Source organism: Crinia signifera, chromosome 5, assembly GCF_055691185.1.
Source record: "Crinia signifera chromosome 5, ASM5569118v1, whole genome shotgun sequence".
NCBI lineage: Eukaryota > Metazoa > Chordata > Amphibia > Anura > Myobatrachidae > Crinia > Crinia signifera.
Window position 1 is genome coordinate 292,854,577 of NC_139221.1, and position 11,479 is coordinate 292,866,055.

General features: G+C 45.2%; 1 protein-coding gene across 1 annotated transcript; it reads left to right on the top strand.

Annotated features, from left to right (window-relative positions):
• Nucleotides 1–216: 216 nt before the first annotated feature.
• On the top strand, nucleotides 217–3,316 carry LOC146079737 (uncharacterized). The gene is made up of 3 exons (XM_083186392.1): nucleotides 217–637; nucleotides 735–842; nucleotides 2,643–3,316. The coding sequence occupies exons 1-3, from the start codon at nucleotides 508–510 to the stop codon at nucleotides 3,221–3,223; spliced, it is 819 nt and encodes a 272-aa protein (XP_083042518.1). The 5' UTR covers nucleotides 217–507; the 3' UTR covers nucleotides 3,224–3,316.
• Nucleotides 3,317–11,479: the final 8,163 nt, after the last annotated feature.

An 11,479-nucleotide genomic window follows, 5' to 3' on the forward strand; every position in this document is an offset into this window, starting at 1 on the left:
TTCTCCATACAGCATCCCATCCTGCATCGCACTCGCTCACGTCATCCTATGATTTTGAAGTGGGCCATGGGAATTTTTTCAATGTGGAGATTGGTAAATTGTTGTCCTGTCAAGTGTGTCGCTATGAAAGTGTATATATGTGTGTGTGTGTGTGTGTATCTCTCTCTCTGTGTGTGTGTGTATGTACATACATACATACATACATACATACAGAGCCGAATTTCCCATTAGGCACGTGAGGCACCGGCCTAGGGGCGGCACATGTTTGGGGGCGGCACTTGGATGCCTGTGATAGTACTGTCAGCCCAAAATGTACCAATAACTGCAAAATATCCACTGTACTGTACTATATTCCATCTTAAATAGAGTGTAAATGGATAGGACATGCAGATACTGCCCCTATAAACTGTCCTACTTAGTAAACATTATTGTTGTGCCTAGGGGCGCCCTCATCCCTAAATCCGCCCCTGCATACATATGATGTGTGGATTGTTTGTTTAACAACACATGACTGACAATTTTTCTCGTTCACTATGCACAGCATCACGGACTGTTACTGCTCCTCGCCATTCACAGAAATCATCTGCAACGGCTACTGTGTCGGTGGCCCCTCAGGACAGTGATGTTGAAATTATAGGTAAATTAATCCCTAATTTATTAAATATACAAATTACATGTGATAACACAAGTATTTTATGTTGCTTTATGTGGTGCAATGTTTGCTTCCTATGTAGCAACTGAATGTGAGCCTGAATCATCTCCCACACTTGGGCCAATGAACATCAGGACACCGGTCATGAGCCCACCACAGCAAGGATCACAAGAAGCAGACACCCATGAAGGTAACAATATATAATGGTGCAAATACCACATAACACTACCCGCTCCAGGAGATACACAATGCTTCATTCCTGCACTCCCATCTCATGTATGTTTAAAGCTGTATTCAAGTCCCAAATGTATGATCTCGCTACTTCAGCACAGGTGATGGTAATCATACATCACTAGGGAAGTGCATGGACATAACATTATGCCCCTCCTGTAGTGGCCAATGTTGTCACCTGGTGTTATTGTATGGTTGTGCTAATGTGCGCACAATATAGTTGCATACACACACACAGATATTCTGTCTGATGTATCTGTTGTGTACAAAATACATGAGCCTTATGGTAGCATTTCTGGATCAAAAGTACTACAATAATTTAAATGCTCAACCTATACCATAACAATGTGACAAATGGCATATATCCTAATGTAGGAACCAATTTGGCTGACTCATCCCTCTTTCCAACCGTTTGCCACCATTTCGGCCCTTGTAATTACCTACATGACTTTTGCAGATTTATTTCACAACATTTACATCAAAAATACCATCTAAAAGTGTGTAACGAACTTATAACCCTTTACAGCAAATAACATAATCGTTGCTCATAACCTTCACTACTAATTACTGCTTGTCCACTCCTAATTTGACACACCCTTGTTTGCAGAGCTCATCACTGCAGCAGCTGCCATAATTTATTCATGAGTGTGAAAGTGGTGAAGGTTACTGCTTTTCATCCTAATTTCAGCCATTTGCCATAGAGTGTTGTCGGCATTATAGCCACTGCCTGTAGTTTTTATTGAACATGTGACCTGCTCATTGAATGTGTATGAATGGTGTGCATGATTTTGTTTTTTTATTTTTTGGAATCACAGGTTAAATCACATACATTTATGGTTCACTGTGTGAGTGCTTCATGTGTTGTTTGGATGATCCATCCTTATAACTGGACAGACACTATTCTGGCCACAGCACACAAAAATGTCACATTAGCAAATTCCCAAACCATGTGCAGTGCAGGTGGGTCAGATGTAACATGGATACAAACATTTGTCATTTGTGTATGTGTTACAATTCATGTGTAGGCTAAAGAATCATTTTAATGTCATAAACACGGCCCTTTACATTTCGGCTTCAACACACCCAAGTCAAATGTATCTTTCTCTGCACATGTTACATCTGGCCCACCTGCACTGCACATGCTTTTAGCCATGTTGTTGACAAATGTGAACTCCCATCATAAAACAGTAATAGCCATTATGCAACGGTAACACACACACAATTTGGACAGTACAAATGGTATATGGACTCCGGCCGCAGCACAGCATGTTTCCATACCTGACCATAATTCTGCTTGGCTAATTACCCATTATTTGTTAATGGACCGTCAAACCTATAAGGACCTTTTCCCACAGCCCCTTTTTAATGGTCATTAACCCATATCAATGTTTGTGGACCCACACTCACAGTAAACCAATTATCAACACCTTTAAAAGGAAAGCAAATTTTTTTGGGGGGGCTGGGGGGGGGGATACATTTGTAATGAAATGTAGTATTGTCCCCACATCATAATTGACCATATTGACATTGTGTGGAACGTTTAAGTAGTGTCAGTGCATTGTACAAATACAACAGATGTAGGTGCTATTATCACATCTCGGATGTTATTGTCATCATAGGCTTCATTAGCATTGTAACATATTGGAGCACTAATAATAATTATTCTTACATAATTGATTTATAGTCAAGTGATCTTGCTTTTGTAAGACTGGACACTGCAAATGTTGTAACACTAATGTTATCTTTGTCAATTGTATAGGTGGTGCCAATCCGGAGCCTGAGGCAGAAGACGATGCGTGGCCAATGCGGGAACACACCCCATCTCCCCGAGCCAGGCGAATGCCACATAGCCCCCAGCTGACTTTCAGCCCCGAACCCCCGGCTGGTGGTGTTGCTGCTGATTTCTTTATGAATTGGGCTGCCCATCAAGCCCGCTGCGAGGCAACTTTCAAACGGCAAGCTGCTCATCTCGAGAACATATATGTAGAAACCGGACGCATTGCACGGACCCAGGCACTCCTGCATAAGGACAACCGGGCCTTGTTAAAATCTGTGGCGGCAATGCGGCTGGAGCAGGCCACTTATCAAACCCGCATGATGTCCATAATGGAGGCTTTATGCCAGCAGCATACCAGCCACACCCGCATACTTGAGGACATTTCCGTCTCCTTTAGAGAGCGGAATTTGTTGGCACAGCACCAAAGCCCTACCTCCCAGAGCAGCAGCACAACACCAGCGTCAACTCCCCTCCCTTCACCACCACGCCGGTTGACCCGCCAAAGCCACAAAGAAACCCCCAATGTAAAGGGGTCAGGGGCTTCGAAGCGTGGGGGCAAATGATGTGTTTTTACGTAAATGCTAACAAATTGTCAATCCACAAGTAAATAAGTTTGCAAAAGACCTCATCGCTTTGTTATTAGCCTTTATTGACCCCCAGCACATACACCGAAATTATGGTGACATTTTGCAAGGAGTACTAAACACTATGGAAAGCTCTTCCCAGTACACATGGGCCAAACAGTCCAATGTATGTGTTCACCCACATACACCAACATCTCAATTTTACATTTATCACATGTAACATTCACATCATATAAAATCCAGAGGTAGGCAAAGGAAATCAACCTGTGTATTCACACCATACAACACCTATTAAGGGAAAAGAAACCATTAGCAAATGCAAATAAACCACACACAGATACACATATATATATATGGAATCGGTACATCTGTCAGAATGCACTTCGGGCTACAGTCATTAGGTCGACCCCATTAGTTCTAGTGGCAGGTAGGTGGACATGCCGTAAGGTTGATTTTGCATAAAGGTCGACATGAGGAAGGTCGACTGGTCATACTGTCAACATTGTTTAAGCACTGGTTGGGGTACTTGTGGAGTATCACGGCTCCCATCGTATGGCATCGTATGCCATATGTAGTGGCATACGATGTCATACGATGCGATACGATGTTTTACCGATTTTAGAGCAAAAATTGTGAAAAATCGGTAAAACATCGCATGGCATCGTATGCCATCGATGTGATGTTTTACCGATTTTTGAGCCATTTTAGCTCCAAAATCGTATACGATGGCATCCGATGCGATGCGATGGCACCCGATTTTGCACTGAAATGCATCAGAATGCATTGAAATGTGTATTAAAGTAGTGAAATGCCCCCAAATGCCATTTTTCATAGTGTACCACCCCCACTATCAACATCAACCCGAAGCGTGGCGAGCACAGCGAGCCCGCGAGGGGACGCGGATACCTGTAAAGCCCGCGAGGAGACGCGTATAGCTGTGAAGGTATCCGCGTCCCCTCGCGGGCTCGCTGCGCTCGCCACGCTTCGGGTTGACGTTGATAGTGGGGGTGGTACACTATGAAAAATGGCATTTGGGGGCATTTCACTACTTTAATACACATTTCAATGCATTCTGATGCATTTCAGTGCAAAATCGGGTGCCATCGCATCGCATCGGATGCCATCGTATACGATTTTGGAGCTAAAATGGCTCTAAAATCGGTAAAACATCGCATCGCATCGTATGCCACATGCGATGCAATGCGATTTTTAGCATACGATCTGCATACGATGCAGGTCGTGGGAGCCGTGATACTCCACAAGTACCCTGGTTTTTAAACCTAATGTCGACACAGTCAACATGGACACAGTTGGCAATGAGAATTGGACCCTGGCATTGCTTGGTTCGTTCACAATGCATCGTGCACGACGGCGCACTTTGCTTGGCACAGCTTGAATGAGCTCCTCCACGCCCTAGTGGATGGTAGGGCATGAAATACTCGCTACCGCCACATGTCGGCACAAACAGCAGTGAAATACCCATGTTGAACTTATGAGCAGTCGACCTTCCACATGTCAAACTTTATGCCAATTTGAGCTAAAGTCATGTCGACCTTGGCCCATGTCGACCGTAAATCAGGTCAACCTTCCTGCCAGTCTACCTAGTGGGGTCGACCTAATGGCTGTAGACCTAAGTTAATTCTAATAGATGGCCGCTTCTCATATAGAGAGATAGAGAGAGAAAGAGTTCATAATGTATGCATACACACCCAAATTGAGAGAGATATAAACAGACGTGTCATCAATTCCCTATGTGTCACATACAGTAGTTTATACAGTATTATACACTTACCCAGTAGCCAGCCCTCTGCCATTGATCCGGCTTCAAAATCATCAAAGAGGACTGACTGTGTGAGGATATAGGAGTCATGACATGAGCCAGGGTAGCCTGCAAACACACTCATGATCTTAAGATTTGCATCACAGACCACCTGCACGTTGGTACTTGTGCTTCCATGGCGGTTATAATAGGAACGGGCAGTATCCCGAGGTGGTCTCAGCGGAATGTGTGTGCAGTCAATAGCACAAAGCACATTGGGCATGGATGCAATGCGATGGAATGCTACCCTAACATCATGCCACTCTGTCTCCTGGCTTGGGAAGCAGATTGAGGCATCTACATGTGGCTGAAGGGCTTCAAGCACCTGGGTCAGGTACCTGGACAGTATGGGCTGAGATATGCCAATGCCTTGGCCAATGACATGTTGAAAACTGCCAGACGGCAGAAAGTACAACACAGCCAGCAGTTTGTGCAGGCCTGAGACAGCGCATGAGCGTCCTGTCACAGGATCTAGCTCCAGTCTAATGAGCCCATACAGAGGGAGAATGTTGGTACGATTAAGCCGGAACATCTATAACCACATCATCCGGCAATGCGTCAAAACATAAACGCGGCCTAAATAAACGAGGCCGACACTGCCTCTGTGATACCTGCTGGACCTGCTGGTCATGCTCAGTTTCATGACGCCGGCGTCTTCTTCCTTGGCACAGCCAAGACATCACCTGTCTCAAAGCCCACACTGAAGCACCCTGATATAGCATATAGGCCCTTATTCTGATCGGTGCGGCCAGATCAGTATATGCGGCCAGGACCGTGCAGGTGAATCCCCGCCTTCCATACGGATCGCCACCTCCGTCCGTACGCGGATATGTGGCAGTCCGCATGAAAGTGGACGGGGATACGCCTCCTCCATCTTGGGAGCATCCCCTGCATTCGATGGTCGCCGACCATCGAATGCAGGCCCGCACGCTCCACCAGCTCCCGCCACCCTAGACCACACGGACACTTGTCTGTATGAAATCATGTATGGGGGCGGGCAGCTGACATCCAGCAATGTCAGATGCCCGCCCCCTACACATGCGTCACGGCTTTATTACCATGCATACGCCCAGCGTTTGCATGGGAACGCCCATGAAACGCGGGGCGTATGCATAGGGTAATGAGGCTAAGTAGCCCTTCACGCCCCTGTCCGCCCCCTGTGCGGCATCTCAAGAAAACGTACGGCAAAACCTCTGAACATGCGCAGGCGAAAACCATCGGCGGTACGACCGCAAGCGGAAAAAAACCCAACGATCAGAATAAGGGCCATAGTCTGCCATGCTAGAAGTCAGGAAGTGTTTGCAGGTGGATGTTTGCCTTTTATAAGGCACACATGTGTGATTTCGAAGGTGTGTGATGTGTTTTCAAATGATAACACATGTGTTCCATTGAAGCAGGTGAAATACACTTCAAAATAGACCTTGTCAAGGAGGGTGTATTTTATTTCACGAATTTTTGTACGAATGGGAGTTGTTTACGAATCCGATTTTACAACTTCACGAATACGAATTTTTAGTACATGAGGAAAACACGCCTAGCCCATGCAAAAATCAGTCGTATTCTATCGATGGTGTAGACTTTTCGTACACATGCGTAGTCGTATTTTTATATACGAATACGACCTCAATATCACAAGTTCACGCCAAGATAATTTCCACGATTCCACGATTTTTTTACTTCATAAATTACGAATTCACGAATACGCCAGAAATTCACGACAATACGCCTACGAATACGACTTTTTTCACTTTTATTATACGAATCCATTTTGGTAAATGTCCCCCATAGTTGCCAACTCTTCCGGAAGGCCTGGGGGACTCCGGGAAAACTCCTGGAAGAGTAGACAGCCGTTGAGATTTGTATAGAGACTTCTCAGATCCACCACTTGTGCACAAATATCGGCCACACAACGGTTCATAATTAACCTTCTGAGTAACCCTATTGTCTCTGGGCATGGTAAATAAGACCCTGGTGCCACTGTAATTACAGTCAGGCACATGTACAGTGCAGCTTTAATGGGAAAGTATCACTCTACGGCATACAACATTGACATTGCCTCCATCCCTGACTTGGGGCTGTAAGAAATGATGATGTCACTTAAACATTATTCAAATGCCCTGAATATGGACAATTTCAAGAATGGCTACATGTCTGCAGAGATTTAGGGATGTATTGCCTGAAATTTAAGGAGTTTCTACATCTGAAGTACAGTTTATTGAATGTACAGCTAGAATGAAGATACAACACATATTTGGCATTATTAAGTCTCTGAGTTCTTTCAGCGAGTCAGTGAAATTGCAGCGTTTGGCTCTGCAGCGGAACGAACCGCCAGACTTATAAAATAATCTGATGTCTGAGCTAAACCTTCAGAGAATAAGAATCTGCACAGGGACCAGGGACCAGTGGCCAGGGACAGATGGAACAGACGAAGAACACAAGATCAGACCGTCACAGGCATTGCTAGGACTGTGCAGTAATTGAACCTTGGTGTCCCCTTTGGTGTCGACAATAGTGTGAAGGAACTTTAACCAAGAAACAGAAGCATTATTTCCCATGGCCACTTCTTTAGTTGCCAACAAGACAACTGCGCAAAATAACATCTGCATTAAAGTTAGGGCAATGGGGAAATGTTTTTCAAATGTATTTGGCTGCTTATTTTGTATTCACATCTCTCTATAGACCTTATTCAAGTCCATTTGCAGGGCTGCGTTCGCTCGCACGGGGCCAATGTTTGTTGTTTGTGCATGCGCTGGGTGTGAGCGGCCTTCCCTGGCATACAGAACAACTGGGTCCTACGACAATATCCGGAGATCTGTACCATCAAAACTGGAATGCGGTTGATAGTTCTACAGTGTCTAGGTCGACATTCAATTAGTTGAAACCGCATGGCCAGCATGCACAAGGTCAATATAGACAAAAGAGCTACACAAACAAAAGGTCAACTTGGCAGTAGTTTGACACATAAAAAAGGTCAACTTGTGTTTTTTGGATTTTTTTTTCTTTCTTTGGAATGTTCCATACTGTACCTCGTTGTGGATTTGTAATGGCAATTGGAAACTGTAACGTGTCCTGCAGCATGGGGACATATGGGCTGAAGCAGGGCAAGAGAAGCAGAACATTAATTTAGTCCATATGCTAAAATGAAAGTCGACCAGAATAATACCCTAAGAGTACAATGCCAACCTGTAGCTATTAAATGAACCAACAGGAGTTTCTTCAACTAAATATCAGTTCTGATTGGCTGTTGTCACAGAGGATTCAGTATTGAATCCCGGCGGTCGGGATCCCGGCGTTCAGAATCCCGACGCCGGAATCCCGACAGCCGAAATGCCGACAAGGGGGGGACGTGGATCGCCCCCCCTTGCGGGCTCGCTGCGCTCGCCACGCAGCGGGCCCGGTGCCTCGCTACGCTCGGCACACTAATTTATTCTCCCTCCAGGGGTGTCGTGGACACCCCAGGAGGGAGAATGTGTCGGCATTTCGGCGGTCGGGATTCCGGCGTCGGGATTCTGAACGCCGGGATCCCGACCGCCGGGATATTAACTGCATCCCGTCACAGAGCTGTAATTGGCTAATATTCATAAATGAAATCTTGCATATCCAGCGATTGACTGCAATGTGTATCCACCATGGTCTAGGGGCCTGATTCAGTCCTGATTCAGGGCTGCAAACCTTTGAAGCCCAGTGATAGGGTAAACGCCGCCCCACCAGATTTTCTCACCGCCCCTGTGCACAGCTGTGAATGCATTTGTAGCCGTGCAAAGAACTCCATTCGCAATTATCCACCGCATGCGCAGTCTATATACAATCTAAAGAGGTCTGAATCAGACCCTCTGTCAGTTTAGAGTGTTCTGGGGGCAAAATCAATACATACGTGGCTGTGAATAATATGTGTTCAAGAGGAAGGGGTTGGTTAGTCTCTGTTTAATGCAGAATGTGTCGTCCCCACCCATTACCAAATATTCAATATCTTGTGCCTCAAACGCTCATACTCTAAATTCACCCACCGGCATCTAGCAAGGGATTCGCTAATCTACCCGGCTCTTCAGATTAGATAGTACCCCATTACAATCTTGATGCACTTGCTCTGAAACTGGTCAATTGGCTCAAAGAACATGTGCACTGCAGGATAGCAGGACGGCATTTCTTACCTTTCAGAGATGACTCTACCTACAGTATCATTGGGCAACCAGAGCCCAGGATTCCCCTGGCAAACTTTGATTGAATTCTGTTGCATTAAGGGGCCTTGTTTACAAGCTACCAGTATATGAGCATCACTACTATTAACTATTAGGCATATTAGCCCACTCAGTCCCTATAAGACGTAGGACAGCTACACTATAGAAGATGCATTGCCTTTCCTTGTGGGACTTGTTGAACTAAGGATTTACATATTCCAGTACAGTTAGGGGAGGAACTTTCCTGAGTACAATCACCTGGCAAGTCATGACTGGTAATTATGCCGTCCCCACAGACCTCACTAATAGCTTGTTTTTCTCAATCTCCGCCGAATGGACAGAACCAGAGAACGTTATGCTGCACAACAGGCCCCTTGGAGAATTGTTGGTGGGGAAGAAAATCTGTGCAACAGATTATATAAGGACGTATGTTGTCACCGCCGGCTGTGTCCTTTCTCTGAAAACAGGGCTGTTGGCTGAATCCTTCCGAGCCCCTTAATGTGGAAAGTTCTTTTATATGATCAATTAAGCAAAGTCTGCATATTGTCTACTATAGTTTGTAAGCAGTAGCTCTGTGTTACATCTGTATTATTGCATATAATGTATTATGTGACAATTCACAGCTCCCTAAAATGTAATTTGCCCATAACTAACTATTTCCCATCATGCTGCTATACCGCAATACTGTGCTTTCATTGGTCCTCTGTACAAGAGAAAGAGATAGCAACAACGGCATACAGTCGCTATTGCTATTAAAAGAGGTGCAGCTGTGTTTAGTTGAAAATGAATACATAAGTACTTGAATTCAATATATTTATTAAAAATACATTAATTAATATTCAAACATATTTTCAGAAGTGACTGTATGCCGTTGTTGCTATCTCTTTCTTCTATATCAGGCATGTCCAACGTTGGCCCTCCAGATGTTGTGAAACTACACATCCCAGCATGCTTTGCAATAGTTTTAGCATTCTCTAATAGCAAAACTGTGGCAAAGCATGCTGGGATGTATAGTCTCACAACATCTGGAGGGCCAACGTTGGACATGCCTGTTCTATATTGTCCATTCCAAGGTACACCCTTTTGGTAAAAGCAGCAGCAGCAGTGTATAGTTAATACGCTACCAGCGCTCCTGAGTATCCTTAGGGATACTACCTTTTGGTTGCCTCTGTACAGGACACTGTGTGCTACACCTGCATACTATTGTACTCTTTCTTGACTTTTGTAGGCTGGTCCATTTTGTAAATATATATTAATTTGATCATTGATCGTTGATTGATTGATCAATGTTTTACTGTTGATAGTTTCATGCTATTGAGGTTAATAACCAGTAGCACCAAAACAAATGCTGGCTTACATTGATTCTATATGGGCATTATTCCTTGCTCTCTTTCGTGGTAACATACATTAATCAGTAGGCAACCTTTTGTTTTCCTCTCAGGGCTGGTAGAGTTACAGGGCGAGATGTATCAAAATGAAAATGCGGTAAAAACCCCGTTTTACCACATTTTCATATGTACTATTACCCGGCCGCACCAATTTCGCCGGCCAGGGTATCGCCACCCTTTGGGTAGCAATACCCTATAGAAGGCTATGGGCTTCTTTTCACCACCCGCTGCCTTGCCGACCACCCCCCCCCCCTTGGGCTTACCTTCTTGCAGGTCCTCCTGGACCCCGGAAGGTAAGCCCTTCCTCCCCCTAGCAACGCAGCCGGACGTCCTTCCGGCTGCAGGGGGGAGGAGGAGGCCCCGGGGACAGCCTGCTTAGCTGTCCCCGGCATGAAGGCAGCAGGAGGCGGCAGGGAGGAGACGGAGACCCCCCCGCACACCACAGTACAAGTATCACGGGGGGCTCCGTTGCAGCACCGCGATGCCAGCCGCATATGTTAGTAAATATACGCTGGCATCGCGGTGGTCGGGCGGCGATATATTTTAATACATCCCGCCCCATGTAACATATATTCTCTCTCTAATGCTTAGTACATAGAGCCCTATAGACCATAGGGGGGGTCTATGTACTAAGAATTGTTGAGAGACAAAGAGGAAACTTTTTGTTTGAAAAAATGACACTTGGGAGCTGGTTGGCAGGTAATTTATCTCTCTCCAAGGTTTATTTACTTAGATGGGAGTTCTATTTATTTAGCACCTTCTAGAAGATAATAGACAGAATCTGATTGGTTGCCCATAGCAACATCCCATCTTCAATAGAACTCCCATCTCACTAAATAAACCCCTCCAA

Coding starts and splice junctions, on each gene's coding strand:
- LOC146079737 (XM_083186392.1), top strand. CDS start 508: ATGACTGACAATTTTTCTCGTTCACTATGCACAGCATCACGGACTGTT. Junction 638..734: donor CAGTGATGTTGAAATTATAG/GTAAATTAATCC, acceptor CTTCCTATGTAG/CAACTGAATGTGAGCCTGAA. Junction 843..2,642: donor AGAAGCAGACACCCATGAAG/GTAACAATATAT, acceptor TCAATTGTATAG/GTGGTGCCAATCCGGAGCCT.